This window comes from Aspergillus udagawae (genome assembly GCF_001078395.1).
Source record: "Aspergillus udagawae IFM 46973 DNA, scaffold_9, whole genome shotgun sequence".
Classification (NCBI taxonomy): Eukaryota; Fungi; Ascomycota; class Eurotiomycetes; order Eurotiales; family Aspergillaceae; genus Aspergillus; species Aspergillus udagawae.
In genome coordinates, this window is record NW_025091272.1 from 1,434,250 (window position 1) to 1,461,640 (window position 27,391).

Consider the following 27,391-nt stretch of genomic DNA (forward strand, 5'->3'; position numbering starts at 1 on the left):
ATGCCAGTAATAATCACGTGATCTTGAGTGCTCCACACGACGATCCTTGGCACTTGAATTTTCCCAGTGAACGATTTTCTTCCACTTTTTCTTTCCTTGTGGCTATCGAGCTTCGCTCTTGACTGAGAAAGCTGTACAATGCCAGCAGCTTCCATTCCAACAACTTGAGACACTAATCATCCTACACCTAATCAGAATTGGTATGCAATATCCTTATCCCATCCAACTCCAACCGAAGCCCATCTCAAACAAGAACAAGCTCGAAATGCAAACAAAGCCCAATCACAGCCTTCTCCTAAATGATGAGAAAATTTTCTTGAACCGATACTTTTAGGAAGAGCCGGAAGAGGTATGACTTGAGGAGATTGCCATATCAAAATTGGGGTCTCCCTTGTCGTCGGTGCTTATAATGGTTCTGCTGAGTGGAGTTTAGGGTTGATGATTTGGGCTTTTTTGCTTCGCTTGTGTCTTTCTTGTTCGGGGGAGGCATGCGGTACGGGGTTTAAACCCTCGTGGCATTGCTTTCGGCGTCCCATTACTGCCTCTGATGATGGATTGTGCTGACTGCTTGAAGTGACAGATTAGACTACTCTTCGCTTGATTGCTAATGCTCGGTCTTTTGCACTTGCGCAACTGCATTTATATGTCGGAATCGAATTTTCATGGTACAGGCTCAGAATATATATGTCTAGAAATCAAGATACTCTATTAACAGACCAACTTTTTGCCCTTCTCGAAACTCCAAGGATATAGAACTTTCGTAGCCGACCTCGACCAACATCGTGTAAACAATCGCAACGCCATTTATGCACCGATACAAAATACATGCTCGTAGTTTTAGTAAGCCCTTAAGACGCAATTTGGACAAACGCCCGCTTCTTGCCTGTACCCGTCACCTGTGGGTGCTCCTGCTCCCACGTTTCCTCATCGACGTAGTCCTTGGTGCTGGCTTCCCGCACTTGCTGGCCTATGATCTGCAAAGCAGAAAGGTTGAAGCCCATCTCGTCTTTTTGACGGGTGAGGACTCGACGCAGGGTTGACCGGATACTATCCAGCATAGGTCGCATCATCTTGCTGGCAATAATCTGACGATGGTGCGTCTTCAGCATGAAGAATAGAACACGGCACGTGAGAGGAATATTCCAGCTGCGGTTGGCCCAAATATTGAGGAAAGTGAAAAGCGCAGGGACTTTGGAGAACGGCAGAACGAGCAAAGCATCCTGGAGTGCAGCGGCAGGGATCTTCTGAACCACACTAAGCACATGCTGCTCGGCTGAGATGTTACCCAGTGCCATGTATAGAGGGTTGCGAGCCGGCGGTGCAGCGTTTGGCTGGCTGGCTTTAACGGCGCGCCATTGCCGCATCACCTCGAGGTCTGCCATACCCAAATCCAGAGCCTCCATGATCTTTTCTCCGGCCATAAGCGTTTCGGCGGTCTGCTTCCCAGCATCGACTGCCTCGGCCTTCTCTCCGTCTGCATCCTCATCCTGCTCAAGAGACGCCGTCAGAGTGTTGTCATACATTTCTTCAAGCTCTTTCTCGCGCTCTTCTTCCAAGAAGAGCTGCTCATCCGTCTGTTGCCAAATGCGAATGCTCTTGTCATGGCTAGCGCTGACTACGAATTCGCCGGAATGGCTGATCGTCAGAGCCCAAATTTCACCGTGATGGCCTTGGAGTTTCTGAATGTTCTCAAATTTGTCACCATCCCAATATTTGATGACACGGTCCTTGCTCGCGCTGAAGAAGTTGTGGCCGTTGCCTTCCTTGTTGGTAGGAACGAACGCGACGGCCATGATACTGTCCTCATGGGCCAGGAATGCTTTGTGGCAATCACCAAAGTCCAGACCCCATAGGCGAACTGTCTTGTCGGCGGAACAAGTAACAATGAGCTTGCTGTCATAAGAAATGTCCATATTGAGGACAGGAAGCTTGTGGCCATAAAGGTTGAGGAAGAGTTTTAGGGAGTCGGTAAAAAAGACCTTGACGGTGTTGTCTAAGAGGGCGACCGCAAGCAACCGAGCGTCAGGTGAGAAGCGAAGACTGAGGATGTCATCCGCAACTTTCAGGGTTCTTGTATGTACCAATTTGAGGCGTGGTGTAGTTCGTTTGGTGCCGGGGATTTCTTCCTGGACAACTTGGAAGTTCCAAAACTTCGCGGACTTGTCAGCACTACCACTAACCATCGATTTGCCATCGGGATGGACGTGCAGAGACCAGACTGGTCCATCGTGTGCCTTGATCGTATCCAGCAGGGTCGAGGATGCAATGTCAAAAACTTCCAATTCGCCGTTCTTATTACCCACCACAACGATCTTATCACCGGGGAGGAAGGCAGAGCACAGAGAATAGCCGCACTCCAAGGTACGCAGGCAGCTCTGCGTACGAACGTTCCAAATCTTCAAGCTGCCGTTGGAGGCAGAAGCCAGCATTCGGTCGTCGGAACTCAGGGCAATAGATCTGATGTCGGTACGGTGACCCGGGATATCAACAGCTAGGTTGCGGTTGTAGTCGGAGTCATCATCATCCTTCTTCTTATTCGCAGTGATGACGCTGTACGATTCCAACTGGTTGTTCGTAGTCGAAGCCAAAAGTTGGAGATTGCCTGTAGCTTTTGTTCGAATCCAGTCAAAAGAACGGACCTTGCCGCCAGTGCGAACAATGACATGAGGAACAAAAACTTCCGTGACTGGCGCAGAGGAAATATCGTCGACCTTCTCATTGTCAACTTCTGCCACTGCCCCTTCCTTGTCTGCAGCCCGTTGAGCTTCCTTCTCCTTTCTTCTCTTACGCTTCCTGGCCAAGCTCTTTTGTACCTCGGTCGCTGAGCGGATGCGCCAGATTTCTATTGCCTTCTCCGAGCCATGGAACCCGATATAGTCAGCGCGCGGGTGAAAGCTGATACCAATCGTTCGATCCTTGCCGTTCCGATAAAGCGTCCCTCTGTCCGTCAGAATTTTGCGACCTTCAGAACCAACTTTCTCCCGCGAAATCTCTAGCATAGCGCTTTCGTCAATCGACCAAACCTTGAGTTCTCCATCGTTTCCTGCGGTGATACAGCCGCTTTGATCGGGGGAGAGGCCCAAGCTCCAACACTCGCCGTTCGATTGGGCCACATGTGTCTCAATACAGTGTTGCGTAGCCAGATCCCAGACCTTGATTAAGGAGTCCTTGCCGGTGGTGAGCAAAAATCCCGCGTGTTCACTCAGTCCAGCGGCTTGCAGCAATTCGGAAGACAGATTGAGGAAATGGAGCGAGGTGACTTGGTCGGTGTGTCCGCGCAGCTTGAAAAGCCCAACTTCCGCTAGCAAGTCCCACACAACGATATCCGTGTCCTTCGAGCCACTAGCAACGCGCACACCGGCAGCATCGAATGCGAGTTGAGTAACGGCCGATTTGTGGCCGTTGAACGAAATGATCACGGTCTCTGTTCTCGAGTCCCAGATACGAATACTTCCATCATCGTACCTAAATAGAACCGATCCTGAATGTAAGCATCATGTAGATGAATGTCCCATCTCTGATAAAAAGGAAAAAGACCTACCCGACAGCGAAAACGTCCTCATCCGTCTTACTTTGAGTGATCACAGTCACCTGCGCTTTGCAGGATGTGTCGCGCCACCGTCCAAGTAAATCGCCTTTCTTGACGTCCCAGCAGAGAACCTCTTCACCGGCACCGACAATGGCCCTTCCAGCGCCTGTGCGGCGCGCAGTACCAGCGAGGTCATCGTCTCGCGTCCAAATCGCATTCGACGAACCCGACGCAACGAGCCCGAAAGTATTCGAATGCTCGAATTTCCTACAAAAATTAGTGCCTCACGTTCAAAATTCCACCATGCACAAATTTGCCGAACAAGACTGCACATACAAATATGATTTCACCATCGTTGGAATGCCCAAGTCGATAGCAAGGAAAATTTACGAGCTCCGAGACTGGCTGCTATCGATAGGCCAAAATGCGCCAGAAAAAAACTACGGGCGGCGAGAGCAACCACCCCGGACAAATCCCCACCGCCTGCCGTCATTCCCCCTCAGGCACCCAGTCAACCCGACTCATCAACTTGGTTCACTATTTACAGGTGCCTAAAAGATACTATCTTTTCTATCGGAATTGACTGAGCTGCGATACACAGTCTGTCGTCATGCTTTTGCTTGATTATCAGAACGTTCTCATTCAGAACCTCCTGACGGAGCGGTTCTCCGGGTATAGCTGTCCCCTCCCCGCCTCCTTTGGTATATGCAGGTCCCGGCCTTTACAACTTCAGCTAACGAATTGAATTTTCTGCTTGTTGCAATAGAGGCGCGCCGGTTTCAATTGACCAAGTTGTTTCTGACTTTGACGGAGTGACCTTCCACCTGTCGACGCCAGAGTCGAAAAGCAAGATCCTTATCTCCATCCACGTGAAATGCTTCAAAGAGCTGGTTCAATACGGTGCCCAAGAGGTACTGGAAAGAGAATATGGACCCTACATCGTCACACCAGAGCCTGGCTATGACTTCTCGGTACAGATTGACTTAGAGAACCTGCCTGCAGAGCAGGAAGCTCGGGACGAGCTCATCATGCGGCTTGCCTTGCTGAAGCGTAATGCCATGGCTGCTCCGTTCGAAAGGGCGTTCGACGAATTCGCAAAGCTGTCAGAGGAGGCATCTAGATACACGTCGGAGTCCGCACCCCAGGGAGTCAAGGAAGGTGGGGAGTTGATGGCAATTCATTACCGGGAAGAGGAAGCAATCTACATCAAGGCCAGTCATGACCGGGTCACAGTGATCTTTAGCACTGTTTTCCGCGAAGAGACGGATCGTATCTTTGGCAAAGTCTTCTTACAGGAGTTTGTCGACGCGAGAAGACGCGTGGTGACGTTGCAGAATGCGCCCCAAGTGCTCTTCCGCAGCGACCCTCCGCTGGAGCTTCAGGGGGTCCCTGGTCTGCAGACAGCTGGGGACGGTAAAATGAGTTATGTCACTTTCGGTAAGCAAATCTCATTGCCTATGTCGCGAGCCTTGACTGACAGCTCATAGTCCTTTTCCCTCGACACCTGACTCCTCAGCGACGCTACGAAAATATCTCTCACATCCAAACCTTCCGTGACTATTTCCATTACCACATCAAGGCGTCCAAGGTAGGCTTCAATGATGTCATTGTTTCCCTTCTCCAATGCACTGACTCTGTATAGGCATATATTCACACTAGAATGCGTAAGAGGACAGCAGACTTCCTCCAAGGTGAGTCGCAATGGATACCGCGGCCTAGTTCGTTGCTAACAATAACGACTAGTCCTCAACAGAGCTCGACCTGAAAACGAGGAGCGGGAGCGAAAGACGGCCAGCGGTCGTACGTTTAGGGTTCATGGATAGAGCGGTCAATCGTGTTTCTTGTTGTATATTACGGCTCGAAGGCAGTACGAAGCATTTGAAGCTGAACAAGGAAAGTGCACATACAATTCTACTAATTACAGAGAGCATATTATCGTACGATTATTTGGCCGTTTCAGCAATAGGCAAGGGGGTGTCTGACGACGATTTGACGTGTCTCAGAGGATTTGGACGCATTCTTGCCGTAGTTTCAGTTGTAATTGCTTTTTTCCCCTTTGCAGGGTATCCATGATCAAGGATCCATCTGTCAATCTGCACGAGGTGGATATCCACCTGGACAATCATCCTGGTTTCTTCGTGTCTACAGACTTCACCGCAATCTTGGCTTCCTCTTGAGACTTGTGGATCTCGTTCGGGCCCCTACTACTTCTTGGTATCTGTCGTCCTTGCTTCCTTAGGGTAAATGTGTGTTTGTACCAGCCTCTCGATCACAGCCAACGCACGTGTGACAACGTTCTTATTGCAGGGAGCATCCCTCAGAGTATGGCACTGGCACTGCAGAATCTTTAGGCTGCGAAGATACCAAAGAATGCTCAATCAAGCACCCCCAAGAAAAAGCAACGGACTTGGTGAATTCAAGTAGCAGATGCCTGATTTATTGCCAAGTTACTCAATTGCGATTTGCGACCAGTAGACTGGCGGATGCCAGGCAGTAGTCTAAGGGAGCAGCACCCTGGCAGCTGTACTCATTTGATCTGGGCGCTACGAATATCCCACCAATGGCGCCCGAAATGCCCTTGGTCGTGTCGCCGACCAAGCCGCAGGATGCTAGTGTTTCGATTGGGTATATGGAACCGACAGCCTGGGTCAGAGTCGCACCGGGCATGCAGTTGAATCTGGTCCCTTGGTATCATTGGTATGTCCGTTGAGCAGATGATCAGATCTGTGTCGGCGACTGACGGAGGAACACAAAAACGCTGATGCATGATTCAGATATCTGTCACAAGCCACAACCAATACTAGTGACTTGTGTGATCTTTGTCGCCTTTCTAATAACTCTAACTACAATTCCAGTTAGCGTGTCAGGACTGAAGGAGTTCGGATCGCTGTGCGGTTTCTGCGCAGCAAATGGCCTGCCCTACTTGGGCTTTAGACTTCGTGGCAGAATCAAAAATATAGAACCATGTCTCGGGGACATATTTTAGTAAAAAGAAAACATCCAGAATAAAAATGGAACACAGGATTCAGGTGCTTACACTCAATCCTATTCGGCGAAGTTGACGGTCATCCTTTGCTCTTGCATTCTCTTCGACAACTTGTCGCAAGGGGTCAATAAGCACCCACACGATTATCCTAAGTCCAAACAGCGTGTGTAGTGCTGTGCCAGAAGCTCATACAGGAGCATCGTTGTCATTGTCTTCTCTGTTCTCCCTCTTTCTGCAGCTATACGTCCCTTCCCATGTGGAGGAACACGTAACCAGTTGACGAGCGAACATGGTGTGCTGCCAGCTGCCACATAATCCCATAAATAAGTGAGAGAGACTTCCAAATTGAGACTCGAAGCGTCTATCGAGATTGATGCCAACTTTCATTGTCTTGGTTGCCTCGCCTAAGGCACATTGTTCTGTTGTTGCCTTATACAGACTGTCATCATTCTTTGTCTTATTTGGCACATTCCTGGACAGCCTCAAAGTCGAGGATTCCTCGGAGAATATATCATCAGGACTGAATATTGATGGAAAAGAACAAGGCAGGAGAACCATATTACTCCAGAGAAAGGAAAGGGGTGATTGAGAAAGTTGGAAAGTTCCGCTAGTTGCAAGAAACAGGAGGAGCGCACATCGATACAGCTTGGAGGTTCAACTTTTGGTCATTTACGAAATTGAACAAATTCCCAAATCTTACTCACTCGGCTCAGTGAAAATACCTCACCGGCTATCATCATCTGTGCCATTGATAATACGCCAAAGATAGAAACGCAGGGTATTTACCAAGGCCTTCACTCGCATCTGTTCCACTATACTGCGTCTAGCACTACGATCAGGCTCCTCTAGGTAAGTGTCTACATGAAGTCGAAGGCATTTATGTTTGGTTTCTTTTTGATTGAGGCATCATCTCTTTTTTCTACACCATGTTGATCTTGAAATCCCTAGGTTGTTTAACCACCGTATGCTGAACATCACACTGTTTACATAGGCAATAGATGCTCCTCATCTTTACGCCTAATCAACGTTCCTTGGAGCAATCATTCTGTGCTTCAGCTGTGGCCTCTATATTGCTTCTGCTGAAGAAACAAACAACGAAACCGGGTTAAACGTAGGACGGTGACGACTTCAGGAATTGCAAGCAGTGTTCGTTGACGGCGTCGAGAATACTCTGGTTCAATATGTCGGACAAGATCAGCTTCCTACCATTAGAGGTACTTCTCTCCATCCTGGCGTACCTACCTTTTGAGTCTCTCCTCGCCTTCGGAGAAACATCTCGCACGAATTTCAAGTCTCACGCCCTTTGCCTGAGACGTCTTCGAGTCGGAGTCTTCGAAAAGCGAGTCCATTCCATGATCTCTCTACTTCAGGCAGGGTGGGCTACACCCGATCAACTTTCTTCGTCTCATGAGAGCGATGGTTCCAGGAGTGACTATACAATTTCCGTGATCCAACCAGGCGCCTATGCAAAGCAAGGATTGGACGGAAAGCCACATGCTAAATGCAAGCTGCAAAGAAAGCGGGACATAAGGCCACAAGACGCTCAGGAGCAGACGATACAAGCACAGAACAAAGTTCTCGCGCGACTTATGAATCGATACGGGCCTTCGTTGGTCAAGCTTGAGTTCATGGCCTACGATCTTGATCTCGATGGAGCAAAAGCGCTCGGCACCAGATGTAGACACGCGCTGCGCTATCTGGCACTGCGTTTTGAGCATCCACATATCCGCGACGGGCCGATGAGACCAACCGCTTGGTATTATCCTGCGCCGGGTAGCACTGCTTGGAACTTACTCGCAGGCATAGGGAACCCCAAGGACATCGGGATTACCGGACTTGAGACTCTGATATTGGAACGATCAGGCATCACGCCCTGGCAGTTGGCGATGCTTGTGGGGAAGAATCCTAGGCTGAGAGTCTTGAAGCTGAGGACGTGCCGTGGTGCCCAGCCCGAGTTTTTGGATTGGCTTGGAGGCGTTCAAAAGGATAAAGACGATGCAGCGATAGAAGGGCAGAGACTGGCACCTGGTGCGAAGCTCGAAGTTCTCTGGCTGGAGAATTGCCACCGTTTACTAAGCCATCCAATAGATGAGCAAAAAGGTAAGCAGTTTCCAGACAGCTCCTGTGATGAGGGCTTTGAATGGGTCAGAAATCTGTCAAACTTGCAAGTAAGTTCCTCTCTCGACGCCACGCCCTTTCCAGTAGTTGGCTCTTCTTCTCGCAACTCCGGCCACAAGCTGATAATTCTTCCCTCCAGTCTCTTTCTTTCAGGGAGTGTGCATGTATATCGTCCGAGTACGTCGACAGGGCTAACAAAGCCATCTGGAAGATAGCAGAAGTCATTCTGCCATATGCCTTTGTTACACAGAATTCAGCTATGGAAGTTGATCCTCTTCTTTCATAGCTCATGTATGAAATTGTCCTCTGTTGTTAATAGACCATGATGCTCTTCTGTGCATTGTTCATCTTTCTCACCTCATGAATCACAGTATGGTCATGTCTATTCTATCCTATATGGCAGCCATGAACAGTTGAAGTCGACCCTGTCTGTTCTTGTAGCCTTATGGTCTCCTTATCACTACCAGAAGAATAATTAGATTAATGTTAGGTATATGTCCCATAAGTTCTCTTATCAAAAGAAGCTATGCAAGACTTAGTGGTCAACAATGTTCTCGCATGTCGATTCCTCTGCTTCGCTCTGAAGCAATATCATGACTATTTATGCTCAGTAGCTTGATATGTCGCTTCTTAAGGGTGATCTAATGTAAGAAAGCTTTTTACGACCGTCTCTGACGATAGTTATAGACGCTCAACCATGTCTTTCACAGTGAAGTGGCATTTATGTACCAGCTCCTCAGGGACAACATTCACTGACCAGAAGCAAAGCACGTCGCTCAACACAAACACCCAAAAGCACTCAACTTCCCTGTCCAGTTCTCACCACATACCCAGCCGCACTTTCTCAGTGCTCAACCACGCGGCTTGACTGCAGACCCGCAATTCATAAACAACGCAGTGATCTCTACCAACCATGCGTAGATCAAGCTCTAGCTCTCACTCCTGGCAGACTGCCTTGCAGAAGGTATTCCGCAGACGCTCATCTGAGTCGAAGGGTAAACAACCTGCTTCGGATGATGATTTCGAAATCGGCGAGCACAAGGACGGCTTCTACAAGTACTCTCAAGAGATGCTCGAAGAGAAAAAGGGAAGATTCGAGCCTCGCGCGATGCGTGCTTCAGGCAGTGCCGAAGTTACATACATGAGTACTTCAAACAGGGCCGAAGTTTCTTACATGCGTGGTTCTGATAGTACCGAAGCTTCTTACGCTTCAGCTGTAAGTGGACTCGACATCCTTAGCAGGCAGTTTGCCAAACAGCGCTAGGGGGAAAGAAACTAACAGAAAGTCAGCAGATGTCACCCATCGAAACTCCGACTCTTCCTTATACCATCGGCTCGTCTGAATGGCACTCTTTCGCTGCCCGTGAACAGCTTCTCGATAATCCTTACGGCAGGGCGGCTGCAGAGAAATTTGGCAGTGTCATCAGCGTCTTCTCGAAGGTTTACACCATTGCCAAAATCCTTGCTTGGGCACTCAGGACGTATGGCGTGGAGGTAAGCAGGATAAGCCCTAAGATCTTCCAGTGAACTTTGTAGACCAGCACAGAAAACTGATGAGTGGCTTTCCCTCCCCGCAGTTAGACGACGCTCCTGGAGGTATTCTGGCTCGCCTCAAGGACGCAGAAGCTGTTGTGAATACAGACTCTCTTGCTGAACTCATCGGGGGCACCGAAATGCTTTATTATTCTCTGTATGCGAGACTGGTTATGGAGATTGCCAACGTTGAGCTCTGTGGTCACTACGACCTTAACCTGCGGCGCATGCTCATTAAAGAAACGTTCACCCTTCCCGAAACTAGTCATCTCCGCGACATATTCATAACATTCAAGGACGTCCTGGACGCCCCGGAAGTTTGCAGTGGTCTTGATTACGACCTTGTTAAGCAGCACCAGGACTCGATCATTTGCCATGCTACCGACAAGCTTGCCATCACTGGCTTCTCTGCGCACGATCTTATCGGTTATCGTACCTCCATCTTGAAGATTGTCTCCGACGAAACTCATCCTTTCGTTCTGAAGTGGAGAGGCCTCGTTTACCTGTATCGGATGCCGGGCGTCGAAACTATCACCGTGATGTCGGAGAAGTACCTGACTATCATGCCAAAGGTGACGGCTACCGATGACTTTCCAGCGACTGAACTCCCGTTCGTCAACCGCGACTCAATTCAGCTAGAAATTTGGCAGCGCGAGAACGTCCTTGATAACCGTCAGGCGACCCTGGCGAAGCTCGAGGGCAGCAGCGTCGGAGACATCAGACGCGATGACGGCAGACGTCGCCTTCTTGATTTCGTCAAAGAGAAGAAGTGCATCTGCCGTTCATCTTGCAGTTGCGCGACTGACTGCACAATGGATGTCCTGCTGCCCTGCCCCTGCTCTGAGCGCATCCTGCGCATCGTGCTGGCCAAGCGCCATGAGGCTGCGGGCGAGCAGGACTTCGGCCCCAGATGCGGCAGTTTGGCCAGAGCCTTCTTTGAAGGATTGGCAATGGTCAGCCGCGAAGTTGCCCACTATGAGCTCGTCGCGGAGCTGCACCGCGCCATGCAGCTCTTCGAAGAAGTGGTGGGCAAGCAGCGCCAGACCGCTGCCACGGGCAGTCGACTCGTCTGAAAGTCCTGATTAACATGGCAACACCGGTTGAGCTGGCAGGTCGTTCTTTCTGTTTCTCTTTTTTTTTTTGTTTTCATTCAATTTACCCTTGATGCGATGAACACCACTTGCAAGGACGGATGACTGGGGGCTTCAAGGGGCAAATCGGAGGCGATGGGTTATGTATCTATCGTATTGGTCAAATATGAAATCCATGCAATCAAACTCGGCGATGACTGGCTCTCGGAGCAAGCTCTGCTACATATTGCTTAATCATTGTCTCTAATGGGTGTTTGGCTGCGCTCAAGCCATAGTGAGCCAGCAATCTCCATCCGGCTTACCAACTCTAATCTCACCGGAGTTTAGGACCAGCGACAAAAAAGAGCGAAGGAAGCAACTTCCCCCAACCGCGAGGCAATCTCAGTGCGCTGAGAGAGTGCACATCTTAATTCACGCGGGCATGGTGACTCAGGATATAGTTACCACGATATTATTGATGATACGCAGCCCACAGTGGACCGCAGCGCGTACAAGAAGCTCGAGGCTAATCCGACCCAGCACGCCTGTGCGGCAGTATCGAGCCGCCGTCTGGCCTTCCTACGGCATCACTACCCCGGTTCCCGATCGTTATCCACATTCAAAGTCTCCGTTCTGCTTCCAGACAGGCTACGCTCTGTGCGCCAAACGGCCGTCGCGCCCATTCCCCCCGCCGTTCCTGTCTCCGCCGTCGTCGTCCTTCTCCGACCCGTTGACCACCCACTACCAGAGTCAGGATAAGAGATTATCCGTCCGGGGTGAACTGGTCCGCGGGCTTAACAATGGCGACGATGCAGTGCTCGTTGCAGACAATTTCATCGGGGTGAACGATGGCGTGGGGGCGTGGGCTACGAAAGAACGGGGTCATGCTGCGTGAGTTCACGACATCAGCCTCCTTTCTGTGCCACTTGAGATTTCATCGCTGACACCGTCCTCAAATAACCAGGCTTTGGTCTCGGCTATTGCTTCACTTCTGGGCCCTGGAGGCCGAACGCGAAGTCGACAAAACCTCAAAACTAGATCCGGTCGAGTACCTACAACGAGCCTACGAGGAGACGATTCGCGCGACGACCTCACCGAATGAATGGCTGGGCACCACAACGACGGTGACGGCGCTTTTACACTTCACTGGTGACAATGCAGGAAATGCAAAGCCCTTACTCTACGTGACCAACTTGGGAGATTGCAAAGTGCTTGTTATACGTCCGAGCGAGGAAAAGGTCCTGTTTCGAACTACCGAGCAGTGGCACTGGTTCGACTGTCCTATGCAACTAGGTACAAATAGTATGGATACTCCGCGGAAGGATGCAGTGCTTTCTGAGGTTCTGCTTGAGGAAGATGATCTCGTGCTGGCCGTGTCTGATGGAGTTCTCGATAATCTTTGGGAACATGAGGTCTTGACGATCACGCTCGACAGCCTCAAAAAGTGGGACGAAGGACATTTTGAAGAGAAGGATCTCCACTGGGCGCCCCCAGCCCACCTGGCAGATGAACGTATGGTGTTCGTAGCCAGAGAGCTGCTCAAAGCTGCGCTGGCTATCGCTCAGGATCCATTTGCAGAGAGCCCATATATGGAGAAGGCTATCGAGGAGGGTTTGGCCATCGAAGGGGGTAGGTTTCGTTAGCCTGCTGTCACATTGCATGTTATTGACAATAATCTAGGGAAGATGGATGACATTAGTGTTGTCGTCGGTGCCTGTAAGAAGAGAGGGCGTTGAGACAACCATTTCAGAGATCCGTTCAACATTCACTACCGGGCCCAACCCGCCTTGCTGTCACGATTGTGACTTTGAGCCTCTCCAAGGAGGTCAGTCCCATAGGAGGACCCTCATCAACAGGCCACATCCTGCGCGCGAGTGCGAGGCCAACTTGGTTCCACCTCCATCACAATTATTGATGTTCGATACCCGGAAATCGTTCAAACGCCCATTTTTATCCACTCCCGACAATTGGATACGCGTTGAGGTCGACTAACGGGGCTCCAACCGGCCATACTTTCTCACGCTACGAGGTCTCGGATATTTTCGCTCTAATGCCCCCAGATGCTATCGCAGTGCTTTGAGCTTTGATACCCTTAATGAAATGAATGATAGATTTGTGATACCTCAGCAGTCCATTGCCTTCGCGTTTGACGAAATTGCACTGTGCATAAGTTACTGTTTAGCTGTATCATATTTTAGCCTCAAATCTCTGTGTCTGTCTCTTTCTTGCCTGTATCATTTTTGAACACATCATTACAATTGTTAATAATAGTATGCTTGAATGTTGTTGACACACTGGGCTGAACGACCCATCGAGCCATGATACAATACTCTGTTGATATCTGAGCACCTCATTTCAACGAGTCTCCGGCTCGGAAATGCTCAACCATAGGTGTCAAAATATACGCTTCTTGCTGGTTTAACTCAAGCCGGACGGACGCAATACGTCCTCTTGGTAAATTGGGGGAATTAGTTCATAGAACCCATTTTCGGAAATCCGCTCATATAAATATCCTCGATGGTCTAACGGTCATGATTTCCGCTTGTCACTCCATTAGAGAACGAGCGCGGGAGACCAGGGTTCGACTCCCTGTCGGGGAGAATCTTTTTATTTTTCCTTCTGTGCCGTCTGCTAATATCATGCGCAGGCTTTTTTAAATCCAATTCTCTTTGACTCAATGTCAGACCAAGTTCGCTCGAGAAGCTATGCCTTAGACCGATCTGGCCGTGATCCGTTTAGTATGTCACTCTAATACATATCATGGCGAGCTCTGGATGGCTTTAGGGTCCGGCCACAGCCAGTCTTACCGTTCCCGATATATATTTCAGATCTTCGATGAGCAACCTTCTTATTCGAGAATGTGAACTGCCTCATTACCCAGACATCTATAAAAGTTTAAGTGGGTTCTGGTGCGAACGCTTCCCCGAATCCAGCACTGTAAGAAGTAAAGTTCCTTGTCTGGCACTGTCCTGGCCTCATCACCCGTTGTTGAGCGATCTTCCGTCAATAGCAAAACACGCTCTGGGCTCATGCCTAGGATTTTGATAACTGTGCTGTGCAGTGGGCAGATCCTATCAGCGGTTCTCAAGGCCCCATGCAATATAGCTTCTGTTACTTGAGCCTCTACAGCACAAGACATTCAACTCAGTCTCATGGTAGCATATGAGCGCAATGCAGGTGTTGACCAGGGGCAGGGCCCTTTCCATCGCTGTTATTTTCCAGGGATATGCTCTCTCACATCACAATCACTTTCCATTCATCTGATCCACGAGAGTGAGATGAGCCCTATAAGATCTTGGTTCGAACTGCCCCGCTTGCTCAGGGGGAATTACGATCTCATACTTCACGGGGAGGGTCTGCGCTGTTCTATCCGAGACTCTACTATGAAATGCTGCCATCGGATGCCTTGAGTCTCGACTACCTCAAGTGCTCCATGGCTAGGACAAGATATTCTACATATTTCTCGGGACACTTTCAGATTACGGCTACTTATACATAAGTGGCCGAGCCACATATTTCGACCCATACATGTAACTTGGCCGAGTACGACAGTTGACCGTCAAGGGCAGCCAGCGACCAGCATGTTGCTCAGTTACATCCATATTACCCAGCGCCATGAAAAAAGGAAACGGCAACATTGGAATACAGATCCGCTGAAGGGTCCAATGAAGTAACAGATATGAGAAAAAATATCTCCCCGACAGGGAGTCGAACCCTGGTCTCCCGCGCTCGTTCTCTAATGGAGTGACAAGCGGAAATCATGACCGTTAGACCATCGAGGATATGAGATGTTAGAATTCCCAATTTTTGACATCATAAGAAAGGGTCTTATTAAAATCTCAAAGATGAGTGCCCTACATCCCAGCCAGTCTTATGAAAGTATTGCGGAACTGTAGCTTGCTTCAGAGTCACAATCAATCGGTCAATGGGTTCGACCGGGTATCTTGAATATGTTAAAAACAAAGGTGTCGGGCTGTATCAACATAAGAAAAGCAAATCATTCCATGCTCGAGTACCCATAGTATAACTTTTGTCTTCCAAAATAGCATTTCCCATTTCCAGCATGCCATCTAGTCCTCGTCCATCGATTCCCAGCCATCCCCGCCCTGCTGAGCACCGATCTCCTCCCCTGCGGCATCATCATCCGATTCATTATCGTCAGCTTGCAATCCGATCGTGCGTTCCTTGACCTCACCCTCGAGGGCGGGCATGCGCGACACGAAAGCCCTACGAACGGCCCCGTTGGTTGAGGTGTCCCAGATCTGAACCGTTCCCTTGCTACCAGCCACCGCGAGCCGGAAGCCGACCTCGTTGTCTGGAGCGAAGGTGGTCGAAAAAACCTTACCAACGTCCATCTTACGCGAGACGACCATGCTAGGTCTGTCGTTCTCGACGTTCCACAGCTTGACTTGCTTGTCGGTTGACCCAGTGACGAGGAAGCCAGGAATGGCCGGGTTTATGTCAAAGGATGACACCGAGGTGTCGTGCGCCTGCAGGGTCCAGACCGGTTTCGATTCCTTTGGCGTTGCAGGGATGTTTCGAACGTCGTAGCGGTAGACCATACCGGCATCTGTGGTGACATAGAAAAAGTTCGGGTCGTGAATATCCCAGCGCACATTCTCGACGTCGGCATCTACTCCCCACCGTGCTTTCGCGTCGGGAGCTCTCATGTCTGCCGCCACCACGGTACGATCGTAACTACCGGTGAGTAGAACGGTGGCTTCCTTAGGGTGCCAGTCCAGCGAGCACACCTTGTCCGTATGATGTGTGTAAGATTTGGCGCACTTGGTAGTGTTGAGGTCCCAGAGTTTTACGGTACGATCAGCGGAGGCAGATGCGAGCAGATTGCGGTGTTGGCGGTTTGCGGCCAAGGCAAGGATGGAGTCGACGTGGAACTCATCGTTCGCCTTGGTCTTCTTCTTGGACTTCTTGGCCCTCTTCATGTCTGCCTCGAGCTCCGCACCGCCCTGACCCAGGATGGCGTTTGGGTACATGCAATCGACAATGTCCAGATCCCAGACCTCAATGTCGGGCTCCATGGTTCCTACAGCCACGAAATTGCCGGTAGTCCGGTCGCCGGTGTTTGCGCCAACAGGGAAATCCAGCCATTCAACGCAAAGAGGGATGGCGGGGAGCATAATGTCGTGGTGCACGTAAAGGTTCGCCTCCTGATCCTCGTAGACGTAGACTTCAAGGTGGGCCACCTCATCCTCGACCCTACCTGCCAGAAGCAAGTTGTCGGTGGGAAGGATCTGCAGCTCCTCTCTCTCCTCGTCCTCTTCTTCTTCCGGCATCACAAGGTATGGATCTTCCTCGTTGGGCTGGTGGTAAGCCAGCGACTTGACGTTTCCGAACATGGTAATCTTCTCTCCATCCTCGTCGACCTCATCGCTGTCGTAGTGATCAAGGTCGTATTCTTTCAAATCATCATCGCTAAACAGAGCGAGATTTAGAGTTAGTCCTGCCGATATTAAAATCGTGGCACTCAAGATTAGCACCTACTTATTGAAACTTGTCTTGCCCTTCTTCTCCTCGGGATCGTCCTCCATTGCGTCTTGAGTCTCCTCCTTCTGATCCTCCATCGTCTCACCGTCCTGGTCCTTTCCTTCCCTGGCAGCGTCCAGATCGCCCTGGGCGTCTTCAAGTTGCATCCGAGCGAGCTTGGATATCCGGTTCATCTCCTCCTCGTCAATCTCATATTTGGTGGGGAACTGGGCAGCGACTCCCCGCCGCACCCAAGCGGTCGTAGTGATCATAGAAGACATCGTAACGTGTTTCCCTCAGTAAATTTTATTTTCCGTGATGTTTGGTATACGCAATGGCTGGTGAGCCACTCAAGTATAAGTCCAGACGCACGTCCAGACACAAGCTTCGCAGCAGTCGACCAGTAGACCGCAACTTCAAATTGATAATTAAAAAAAACCTTACCCCAAAAGGCTATGTCGCTTTCAAGCCAACGATAGATGCATTACCAGACTTTTTCTCTCGCTTTTACTTTTTTTGTGGTCGACTATCCTCCCCGCCCGGCAGAATCCCCTCTCCGGCTCTCACCGCTCGGCATGGCCTTCGGAGATTTCTCAAAGGCCGAGACTATCTTACCATTCGAAGATAGGTCCAAAACTGTTTGTTGGATTAAGTACTTCGACCGTCACAATCAATCGCGGTTCTACTCAATCTACAGATTCATACACAAAATGCATTCCCACCTACATACCCCCTACAATGCGAGTACGTTAACCCGTCATCCTGAAAAATGACAGTAAACTAACGAGGTACCAACAGACTGCGAAGAGATCATGACCGCTCTCGACGAATGTCACGCCCGCGGATTCCTTCACAAAGCCCTGGGCAATTGCAACGATATTAAGCGCGATGTCAATAAGTGCCTCGCTGCGGAGCGGTATCAGCGCGCAAAGAAGAATCGGGACCAGGCTCGGGATAGCCGGAAGCGGATCGAGAAGATCTGGGCTGAGGAAAGGGCTCTAGAGCAGGGTAATTCGCTCAATGGGGAGTCGAAACAGCAATAATGGCTTTGCCGACGGGTTGGAGGTTGACGATTGAGAAGGTGGATGGGGGTTGTTTTGCATGTGGAGTTGTTGTCTTGGTTTGGTGCTAGGCGGCGTTTATGGTCTTATTCTCTCTTCTCATCTTTTGAGTTTACCTGTATATATAGCCTGGACGAGTCATGTCTACATGTCAATGAGACTGACGGATATCACATTGTCTAAATTCAGAATATACATAGCTTGAAGACGGTACTTTTTTAGTGCTCTAGCCAACCAAACGCCTTACCAATGAATATAGATCTGGCTTACGCTGAATAAGGGACAATTATTCGTTTGGAGCCGTTCCAGCCTCCGCCCCGTTAGAGGGCTCACCGGCGTGGTCATCATTTCCATCCCCCCTGGAACTCTTATGGTGGCGCCGTCTTCTCTTCGGTTTGGGTGCGCTTGATTCGCCTTCATCGTTTGTCCTGTCCAGCGCATCGCCTGAATCCTGTTCTTTCCGCTTCTCTTGTTTCGGTCCACTAGCCGTTTCTGCTGTTTTCTTCTTGGGTTTCTTCACACTCAAGGGATTAGGCCCTTTGGCCTTCTTCGACACTCGCTTCTTCTTCTTTTCCTCACCGTCCTCGGTCCGCTTTCTCTTGCCTAACACTGCTTCATCATTCAACCCCGCCCGGAACTTGCTGTTTTCGACCCCGTCTCGTACTTCTTCGGACGGCGTGCTCATTGGTTCGAGAATCATGACGGACCGTTTCACATAAACAATCGGTACACCGGGGATAGACCGGGCCCCAATACGCAACTTTTGAGCCCGTCGCAGCGCATCCCGAGCCTGGTCATCACCTCGCTTTCTCTTCTTCCCGTCTCCAGAGTCGGCCTTGTCGGGGGCAGGAGGGTCTGCAGTCGCGAGAGTATAGTGCTCTTTATTCCGCTTGGCTTCCTTGGAAGGTGACAGTAATGAAAGCAAGCATTCCACTTCGTCAATAGGTGTTGAGTCTTCGTTGTGCGAGCAGTGCCGCAATGGGAGGATCGTGGGTGGAGGAAGGTGCATTGGGCGGTAGGGATTGTTGGTTTTTGGGTTGATAGGTTGAGATGCCATGATGGCCGCCAGGGAGCATTTCGTCAATACTATTAATCGGTATGTTAGCCCGTCGGTCCGTTGTCCGCTCGTGGTCAGACTCTGGATTCGAAGACATACATGGTTTGACTTTTCCTTGAAGTGTACGTTCAAGTGCAGGAATCAGTTCCATCTTGAATGAATGGACAGCGCGAAGGAAATTCGAGTCAACTGGACAGGTTCAAGTGTTAGTATTGAAGACCATTTAAATGCAGCGATACGTCTTTGCGAAGGTGTAATACCCAAGACTTGATATGGTTCGCGGAAGCCAAATGCCATCTCATACTGATGCATGAGCTTGCGATATTTCTTAGAGCGTTTGGCCCTCATTTTGAATGAGTGTTGATAAGCCTCTAAACACGGGAAAGAGCGGTGATATGATGGTGATTTTGCGAGCTCTGACTACGTCCTACCTGATCGAATCTTTTTGGACGGTCTCTTTTTTTTTCTGCCGGGCGGAAGACGTGACTGCTTTAGATGTGGTCAATGCTCGGCGATAACGATAGGCAGATGAGGCACCGACTGGCGTGAAGACAGCAATTGTCTGGAAGTCTACTCAGAGATTCTCTGCATCCTAATTACCGCCAATCTGCTTGCTTCTTTATGATATATGATATATTTGTGACCAACTAGCCACCTATTGAACCTTCGTATGGATTGGAGCTGTTTGACTCTCTGGTCAACCACAAAGTTGACAGGCTACAGAGTTCGTTATATTACTTTTCATTGACCTCTCGGACTCAAGGATATAGCTTCTTAAACAATGGGATAATTTAGAATGTGCAGACTGGACGGGCGGCGGTGTCCAGATTGATCAGATTTCATCTGATGCAAGAAGTTCTGTTGTCAAGCTTATGAGGACTATGTAGGAACAGCCAATGGAAAAAGCGTTTCCCCCGAATTCTTGACCACTTGATTTCTTTTCTGTATCAGACCGTTTGTGTGAATGAGAAGGGCCGAAGGGTTACATTTAGCGAACGATGTCCATGCCTTTATCTGTAAGGGAAGCGAACCATCAGCCTATGCGGCGAGAGATACCTGTACATACATTGGAACCCTCCCTCTGACTACTTTATTGAGTCTTAGTAAATGGAAGTGAACACCTTTGGTTGAACTCAAGAAGCGTTGTCCTCTTTGAACAATGGGGCATTGGTGATGGCGTGTGTGAGCATCCCCAAATGATGAAGCATGACTAGGATTATAGACTACAGCTCATCGCCGAAGGAGTTCTGAATGGGTTTCCACCCAAAGCTGGCGACGCTGAATGATCTCAGCACAGGACTGTCTAGGTACTGTGCCAGTTGGTCTGCCAGCCACATGTTTGTGGGAGAACAAGTACCGGCCTCAGCAATCAAAGATTGCATGTATCACATGCAAGGGACAAGTCCATCATTCTTCTTCCTCATCCACTTCTTACTTCAGTCACTCTTTTGTTGTCCAGAATGCTCTAGGCAACCCCAGTCTACATAAGAGATTTGACTTGAAATTGAGTCTGGTCCACGAAAACAGTAGCCATGTTCATGCAGGTGCTATCTACAGCGCACTGACTGAGGACAGCAAGCCTCGAGCCAAGGGGCGCTCTGCTAAGTTTTTCCCACAGCGGGGCAGACCCACCATATCCGATTGACCCATCGTTTAAATCCGCCTGGTCACTGAGATAAGGGTCTTGGATGAGTGATTCCCTCAGATGACTTTGAAATCTGTGCAGCCCATTCAGCAAGGGTCAAACTAGGGAAGCTTAAGACTGTGAAAGAAACGATAGCCTCGAAGAGCTGCAGAATGCCTTCAGTCAGTTGTCATGCGTCACAGTCGAGAACAGAGTGCTCAGCATGAGACAAGTCACCCGGCAGGATTGTTTCATCTTGACTGGTCAGCGGTCGAGGGGCGGCACATGGCCCTTCTTACAGGCTGTCGTGTGGTGGTTCCTGGCGCCAGGCCAACACCGTTGCTTGACCTTTCGACTAGGCTAGCAGACTAAGGCACTGTAGTATTCATGATTCGACCATACGATGTTACCAGCCGCTGCATTGTTCATAGAAGGACAGCAACCATGCAAGGAACATATAATCTAAGTAGCAACGGATAATGGAGACAGCATTAGGCATTTGGCGTCTCCTGAGGGGAAATAGGAAAATGTTACTAGTGCAAAGCCTAACTACCGTGTCATCTTAGAGTTGAATTCAAAGTACCACTTTCCTGCAGATGAGAGACTGATCTTTTGTGACCATGAATTCAAATCCTCCTCCACGTAAGATAATAGTGGAAATGTGACTGCGTAACAAGTGTAGCAGACAAAACGATCAATCCTCTGGTATCTCGGACACATCGAATTGTATAGTGCGATTTAGCGCGTCGAAACCGCCAACAATTCGAGGAACCAGAGACTGACTCGCAGCGCCAATCCGTCGGAGCACCGGAGAAATAATCGATTCACCTTCACTTGAAGAAGAGATAGATACCTCAGAAGATGAAGAATTAGAATAATATAATTGAATGATCCTGAGCATCTGGAAGCCCAGGTTCCATGGTACCAGACACTGAGAGAACCGCTGTTCGTGCTGATCTCGCCATAGGAAGAACCAGGAGAACAAAAATATCGCACTGGGCAAAACGCAAGGCAAATATTTCCTTCCTATCCCTATTCTTAGCTATCCAGTGAACCCAGCCAGCTGTCAAGAGAATTTCATCAAACAAACTGCGTAGAGCCCAAAGGGTAACGCTGGAAACTCTGACAGTTGGCGCAGTGTCTGTTGGCTAAGGTAAAGTACTTGCCTCCACGGTTTGTGCTGCGGGCTCTGGAAACTTTGAAGATCCACCGTAAGGTACAGGCTGAAAATCTGGACAGCCAATCCTGAGGCCAACAGCCAGAGGGCCTGAAGGGAGTCTTTTTAGGGTCCTCCGTACACTGGCTGGAGTCGTCACTGGACTGGATCCTCCGACCGAACAGCCCAGAACCATTCTATCCCATACTTTGTTCACTCGCCTCTGCTGATTTCCCTTTTCTCCTTCTCCTCCTCCATTCCCTCCCTCTTCTCTCCCTTCTGACCACTCCTCCCTGGGGGACTATCCTTCTTCATATTATTCATGTTATATTATTGACTTCTTTTTTATATCCATTGATGGACTTTTTTCTTCTTCCCTAGATCTCGGTATCTCTGGAATTTCCCTTCCTTTTTCAAATCTCTCAGTGGCGCGTCCTGGTTGTCCGCCTCTGATTTTCACTGTACACTGTACAGTCTGGCTGCAGCATTCTTGTGACCCCCCTTGAGTCACTTAAAAACCGTCTGGCTCTGGAGACTAGAGATCCAACCATCCCATTATCTTTTGCTGTGCAAACAGATACGAGGATATCCGGTCTCTGAATTCATTCTCGTCTCTCTTGAAGAGCATACAGTAGAAGCTTAAAGTGACAAGCTTCTACCACTCATATCTGATAGCGGACATTCCGTCGATCGACTTCCATTCCTTCTTTGACACCCCACCGGCGATCGTCAGCATCAGCCACGCATTCTTTCGAAGCCAATTTGACGTGCGCAAATATAGCGTTTAGAAGTCCTAGATCTAAGAAGATTTTATTGTGTACGAACGACAAGGATATTCAATTACGGGAACGAAACCTCTACAGCCGATCTATACACATCGTTGCGCCAAGAATCCGTCGCCAATTTGATTACAACACCTGACGCGATTTCCATCCAACTGCAAATCACAATGTCGACCCTAACTCGAGCCTTTACCAAGCGCCACAAGCGTCCCGAGGTCTCTGCGCCAATGCCCTATCGCGAAGGTCAGGTCAAGTTCACCGCGGGGACCATCAAACGGGGAAAGATCTCTGGACCGGTCGAATTAATCTCCACAACGAACATGTTGGCCTACAATGCGCCCGATCTCCACTCGGCTGTCTCTTCGTCATCTTCCTCATCACTGCAGTCTCCCGACGACTCCGAGCTGTCTTTCTCTCAGCGAAGTTTTGGCTCTCCCGTCACAACTCCAGACGATTCACCGGTTGAGCCGAACCAATTGTCGTCATATTTTCCGAAGCGATCTGCAACAGTGACTAGCCATCCTCGGTCGTCAACCTCGACCACCTCGTCGACAGATGCACCCTTGGTTCCCAAACGCGCTCTATCGCATACGAAACGGTCTCACCAAGAGTTGGCTCGCCAGCGTTCCTTGTCACGCTTGTCTCCGCCACCACTGAACTCCATGCGCAGCAGCCCCTCCATCCGAACGACTCAAGATTTCTTCAAACCCGAGCCCCATCCGTTCGGGAAGGAGTTGGAGCAGGTCAATGAAGTGGCAGAGGAGTTCAACAGCAGCGCTACTCGCGTGCTCGACGAGGAGGAGATGGTCTTGCTCAACAAGGGACTGAGGAAATTTACAGCGAACGATTATCTTGTTGAGATAGAGGAACTCTATGGGAGCATCTTCGACGATCATCTCGGGCCAGTCGCCACTGGGTCTTGGCTTTGAGGTTCTCGGATTTCGCTTCGATCTGCGCCATCATTTGTGATGTCCTCGACTCCCGTAATTCGAACCTGAGAAGGAGAACTGGAATTTCCTTCCCTTGTCAATTCCGACTTGTGTCACGACTTACCTTATTCACTCGTTACGTGTGCCATGTGTTTCTGATTGCCTGTTTCAACCCTTTCTTGTTTTGCCCGCTATATACCATGAGGTGGTTTCCATCTTCTCGCGTTGTATGTAAATATATCGACCTCACTGCAGTCATTTGTTTCCGCATAGGTTGTGGATCTGCCACTAAACGGACATGTGATGAACAATGTAGTTCTGATGCAATTCATTCTTACTACCATGCCCATGATATCATTCTGTCGTTTCAGAAATCATTATAACCTGTCATCGATCTGTATACAGGTGTAACTGGTTGAATGTTATCAAAAACAGATAACGACCTGTTACCTAAGCAAGAGAGGCGTAGGGTTTCGCGACAAAGAAGCTTGGGTCACGCGTTGGTCACGCGCGGGTCACGGGTCAGAGGACCTGACTCCACACGCCCCACAGAACGAAAAATTTCCAGTGTACAATTCTCCGCTGGTTTCAACCATTCTCGTCTTCGTTTTTCAGGGCGGTTCTCAATCTTCATTGCCTGTCCGCATATAGCAGTCTTACTACATCGTTTCAGATTGCTATTTATCAGGCAGACAGATGAAGCTGCCTTCAACGTCAGCTTTCCCCCAGCGCGCCCATTATTAATTTCAGTAGCACTCCAGAGTGGATCACGGTTTCAACACGCACTGGCCGTGTCGTGTGCTCTGGTTTTTCCATCAGCATCGCCAACCTGAATAGTTCTCAGGAGTCAAGAGATTCCCACTAAGATATTTTCCCCTCTTGTCTTTGGAGGCGAGAGCAACAAATGACACGACGCTGGGATTCGCGTCGACCAACCTCTCCCCAACCTTCTTCCCGATAGAATCGAGACTGTCATGGTCTCCTTCGCCACCGCTGCGCGCAACCCTACCGGGGCGATCAAATCAGTCAACCCTCCCAAAATGCTGGCCAACCCCTCGCCAGTGCCCATTTTGAAAAATTCCAAGACGAACAGCGCGGCAGCTGCCGGGGCTAAACACAGATTGGCCGACATGGATCTTTCACTGTCACCCTCGTCCTCTGTTGCTTCCGACGGCAGCGATGGCACGCCCAGTCCCAGGAAGCGGGTTCGGGTTCAATTTGATAAGGAAGTGGAAATGCGAGAGGCGTCCTGGAATGGTCAAGAGAAGGAAATGGCCGTGAGTACAGAGAAGAGCGCGGCCGTGGTTCGTGAAGAAGTGCGCAGAGCTATCCAGCGGCATGTCTCTGGAACGGACAGCGAATCCTACGATCGCATCAAGGAGATTTTCTCAGCAGATCCTCGGCGTCTGGACGAAGACGGCTTGCCTTCGGAAGATCTACCGACACACACTACATTGAAGCATCATCTCATGGGTCTTTTGTCGAATGTTGCGTCGCTGGACCGCAATTGCAACGGCTTAGTCAATGCAGTTCTGCACAGTGAATGGCTCGGGCGGGATGAGTCGTATATCAAGTTGTACATTCGATTTTTAGGTAACCTTGCGGCGGCCCAGGGAAGCTATCTCGGGGCGGTCTTGAAGATGCTGGCCAACAATTTTGGGGAGCTCCCAAAGGGGACGGGCAAGCTACCTGGATACGCCCCTGTCCAAGCTGCAGAGATCTATAGCAGAATTCACATGGCTCTACGTCATGTGATGCAGTTGATTCCGTCTGGTAGTGGGACGCTATCCCCGATCTTGTCTATGCAGTTTCCCTTCGATACCGATTCCGCAAAGGCCAACATTGCGTACACGCGGAATCTTCTAAAGGTCATCAGTTACGCTCCCGAGCTCCAAGCGGACATTCTAGCTCTCATCACGGAGAAAGTCGTGAAGATCGATGTCCAGATTCAGGTAGATATGGAAGACATCGAGGACGAAGTGGGCGAGGATGTTCTCCACGCAGTCTCGCCTGAAGCCACGATGTTGGAGGATGACGAGGGAGGAGTTGACGACAATGTATCCGTCGCTAGTGATGATTCCCTAGACGTGGAGTCCCGGCGAGTCAAGACTATCAAGGATAACATACTCAAACTGGATGGCATGATCGATTCGCTCTTTGAATACTACGCCCCGCCTTTCGCGACGGGCACTCTGGATGACAAGGAAAATGCGCTTGATTTGCTTCTTAGCCATTTCCAGAGTATTATCCTTCCGACTTACCGCTCCCGCCACTCTCAATTCCTCCTCTTTCACTTCTCTCAATCGTCGCCGATTCTGGTGGATCGATTTGCTGCCACCTGTGTTCAGCTCATCTTCAACAGGATGCAGCCTGGAATCCTACGGCAGTCCGCAGCAGCCTACCTCGCCAGCTTCGTTGCCCGCGGTGCGCACATCTCTGGCGAGGTAGTCAGAGATGTCTTTGACCTCCTAGGCACACATCTGAACAACCTCCGTCTTGACTATGAGGCCACCTGTCGAGGCCCTGATCTACGCCGCTACGGCCCTTTTTACTCTACGGCACAGGCGTTGCTGTATATCTTCTGCTTCCGCTGGCGAGACCTGACGACCGCAGCGATGGAGGGCGATACCCCTGAGCAGATTGATGAACTTGAGCCAGAAGAAATCGCCTTCCCTCCGTCGGTCAAGGAGGTCCTCCACCAAGCGATCCATTCCAAACTGAACCCCCTGAAGGTCTGCTCGCCGGCGATTGTATCTGAATTCGCACGTATGGCCCAGCACCTCAACTTCATGTACGTGTTCAGCATCCTTGAGACGAACAAAAGACTGCGCGTCTCGTCGTTCCGGAGCATTTCTGCCATGGCAGATCCGCGCTTCAGCCACGTCGAGCGAGAAACTCGTGCCGGCGATGATCTTGGTTATCAGCTTGACGCCTATTTCCCCTTTGATCCATACCAGCTGCCTCGCAGCCGCCGTTGGCTGGAGAATGACTACGTCCACTGGCGCGGGATCCCTGGGATGGACGACCAGGACGAAGGCGACTCGGACAGTGACCTCGACGGGAGCGAGTCGGAAGGAGACCTAAGCGATGTCACTGGCACCGATGAAGATGACTGAATATTTCAAACACAAAAGCTTGTTCGATTTTTTCCTATTCATGCTCAATACCCCACAGCGTCTCTATCATTTCTTGCATCTCAGCCGTCTCTGGGGGAGTTTGATCCAAAAAGCAGAAAAAGTGGTTTATTCATTTTTACCATCATGCATGGCTGGTTAGCGTGGCGTATGGGTGTGATGTCGTTTTGTATCTTGTTCGGATATCAGCCATATTCTGTTCCTTGGTGTTTACTACGCTGGCATTTCGACTCGACATGGCGCTATGATGTGAATGTACTGGCATTTAACTAAATGGAAATAAACATTCGAAAATCAACACGCTCAATGCAAGTATCCTGTGTAGTCTTGTAGACATCGTCTGTTTGCCGCATGGCAACCTCAGAAAATGCAACCACTACCTCCCAAAAACCTTACTATTTACTCTGTATCTACCTCTCTATAAACCTGATTTAATTGCTACCGTCTAGATCAAGTCTGTGAGTGCATTGACCACATGTAGATAGACCTTGGAATGCAGAAGGCTCGTATCGTGGACCTCGGTACAGAGGTATGTGAGATACTCAATAATGATGTCATAGGTAGTGTGCCTGCATCCAGATATGTACCTGATACCACAACTGCCGGACATAAGCTTCAACGGTCTGGGACGAGAACCTGTCATACAGGGAAATGGCGATATTATCATAGACACGTGGACGTTGGCGTACTGCGAAACAAGATTGTGGTTGGTCGGCGGGGAGTGCCGATGCTGGGATCTACAAAAGCACCATACTTGGAGGACGTCTACCTTCCTGATAATGCCTAGGTACTGGGTTCGTAAGGGTAGCATGCTGTCATTCATAGATAGTCAATTGTTAGTGTTGTTGCTAGAGGATACTTTACATCTATAACGCCTTAAAAAAAAACTGATAGGTTGGAGAGCCATTTTCTCTTTTCATGACTCCGT

At 49.7% G+C, this 27,391-nt stretch overlaps 9 protein-coding genes and 2 non-coding genes across 11 annotated transcripts; 7 read left to right on the forward strand and 4 right to left on the reverse strand.

Moving 5' to 3' along the window:
* Nucleotides 1–848: 848 nt before the first annotated feature.
* On the reverse strand, nucleotides 849–3,882 carry Aud_010736 (snoRNA-binding rRNA-processing protein DIP2; the record flags this gene model as incomplete). Its single annotated transcript, XM_043295569.1, has 3 exons — nucleotides 849–3,465; nucleotides 3,542–3,796; nucleotides 3,866–3,882. The coding sequence occupies 3 exons, from the start codon at nucleotides 3,880–3,882 to the stop codon at nucleotides 849–851; spliced, it is 2,889 nt and encodes a 962-aa protein (XP_043151504.1).
* A 257-nt stretch (nucleotides 3,883–4,139) lies between these two features.
* Aud_010737 (actin-related protein 2/3 complex subunit 2) lies at nucleotides 4,140–5,352 on the forward strand (the record flags this gene model as incomplete). The annotated part of the gene is made up of 5 exons (XM_043295570.1): nucleotides 4,140–4,201; nucleotides 4,296–4,966; nucleotides 5,017–5,117; nucleotides 5,172–5,220; nucleotides 5,273–5,352. The coding sequence occupies 5 exons, from the start codon at nucleotides 4,140–4,142 to the stop codon at nucleotides 5,350–5,352; spliced, it is 963 nt and encodes a 320-aa protein (XP_043151505.1).
* A 2,344-nt stretch (nucleotides 5,353–7,696) lies between these two features.
* Nucleotides 7,697–11,239, forward strand: Aud_010738 (uncharacterized protein; the record flags this gene model as incomplete). Its single annotated transcript, XM_043295571.1, has 4 exons — nucleotides 7,697–8,683; nucleotides 9,583–9,849; nucleotides 9,924–10,127; nucleotides 10,211–11,239. 4 exons carry the CDS (start codon nucleotides 7,697–7,699, stop codon nucleotides 11,237–11,239), a joined length of 2,487 nt encoding a protein of 828 aa, XP_043151506.1.
* A 439-nt stretch (nucleotides 11,240–11,678) lies between these two features.
* Nucleotides 11,679–12,972, forward strand: Aud_010739 (uncharacterized protein; the record flags this gene model as incomplete). Its single annotated transcript, XM_043295572.1, has 3 exons — nucleotides 11,679–12,127; nucleotides 12,201–12,865; nucleotides 12,917–12,972. The coding sequence occupies 3 exons, from the start codon at nucleotides 11,679–11,681 to the stop codon at nucleotides 12,970–12,972; spliced, it is 1,170 nt and encodes a 389-aa protein (XP_043151507.1).
* A 775-nt stretch (nucleotides 12,973–13,747) lies between these two features.
* Aud_010740 lies at nucleotides 13,748–13,836 on the forward strand. Its single transcript has one exon. It is a non-coding gene; the product is annotated as a tRNA-Asp (tRNA).
* A 1,093-nt stretch (nucleotides 13,837–14,929) lies between these two features.
* Nucleotides 14,930–15,018, reverse strand: Aud_010741. Its single transcript has one exon. It is a non-coding gene; the product is annotated as a tRNA-Asp (tRNA).
* A 288-nt stretch (nucleotides 15,019–15,306) lies between these two features.
* Aud_010742 (rRNA-processing protein PWP1) lies at nucleotides 15,307–17,001 on the reverse strand (the record flags this gene model as incomplete). The annotated part of the gene is made up of 2 exons (XM_043295573.1): nucleotides 15,307–16,669; nucleotides 16,739–17,001. 2 exons carry the CDS (start codon nucleotides 16,999–17,001, stop codon nucleotides 15,307–15,309), a joined length of 1,626 nt encoding a protein of 541 aa, XP_043151508.1.
* A 429-nt stretch (nucleotides 17,002–17,430) lies between these two features.
* On the forward strand, nucleotides 17,431–17,763 carry Aud_010743 (COX assembly mitochondrial protein; the record flags this gene model as incomplete). The annotated part of the gene is made up of 2 exons (XM_043295574.1): nucleotides 17,431–17,464; nucleotides 17,519–17,763. The coding sequence occupies 2 exons, from the start codon at nucleotides 17,431–17,433 to the stop codon at nucleotides 17,761–17,763; spliced, it is 279 nt and encodes a 92-aa protein (XP_043151509.1).
* A 304-nt stretch (nucleotides 17,764–18,067) lies between these two features.
* Aud_010744 (rRNA-binding ribosome biosynthesis protein UTP23) lies at nucleotides 18,068–19,186 on the reverse strand (the record flags this gene model as incomplete). Its single annotated transcript, XM_043295575.1, has 3 exons — nucleotides 18,068–18,867; nucleotides 18,938–19,027; nucleotides 19,099–19,186. 3 exons carry the CDS (start codon nucleotides 19,184–19,186, stop codon nucleotides 18,068–18,070), a joined length of 978 nt encoding a protein of 325 aa, XP_043151510.1.
* A 3,381-nt stretch (nucleotides 19,187–22,567) lies between these two features.
* On the forward strand, nucleotides 22,568–23,329 carry Aud_010745 (uncharacterized protein; the record flags this gene model as incomplete). Its single annotated transcript, XM_043295576.1, has 1 exon — nucleotides 22,568–23,329. The coding sequence occupies one exon, from the start codon at nucleotides 22,568–22,570 to the stop codon at nucleotides 23,327–23,329; it is 762 nt and encodes a 253-aa protein (XP_043151511.1).
* Nucleotides 23,330–24,303: 974 nt separating this feature from the next.
* On the forward strand, nucleotides 24,304–26,445 carry Aud_010746 (rDNA-binding RNA polymerase I transcriptional factor; the record flags this gene model as incomplete). The annotated part of the gene is made up of 1 exon (XM_043295577.1): nucleotides 24,304–26,445. One exon carries the CDS (start codon nucleotides 24,304–24,306, stop codon nucleotides 26,443–26,445), a length of 2,142 nt encoding a protein of 713 aa, XP_043151512.1.
* Between the last annotated feature and the right edge of the window lie 946 nt (nucleotides 26,446–27,391).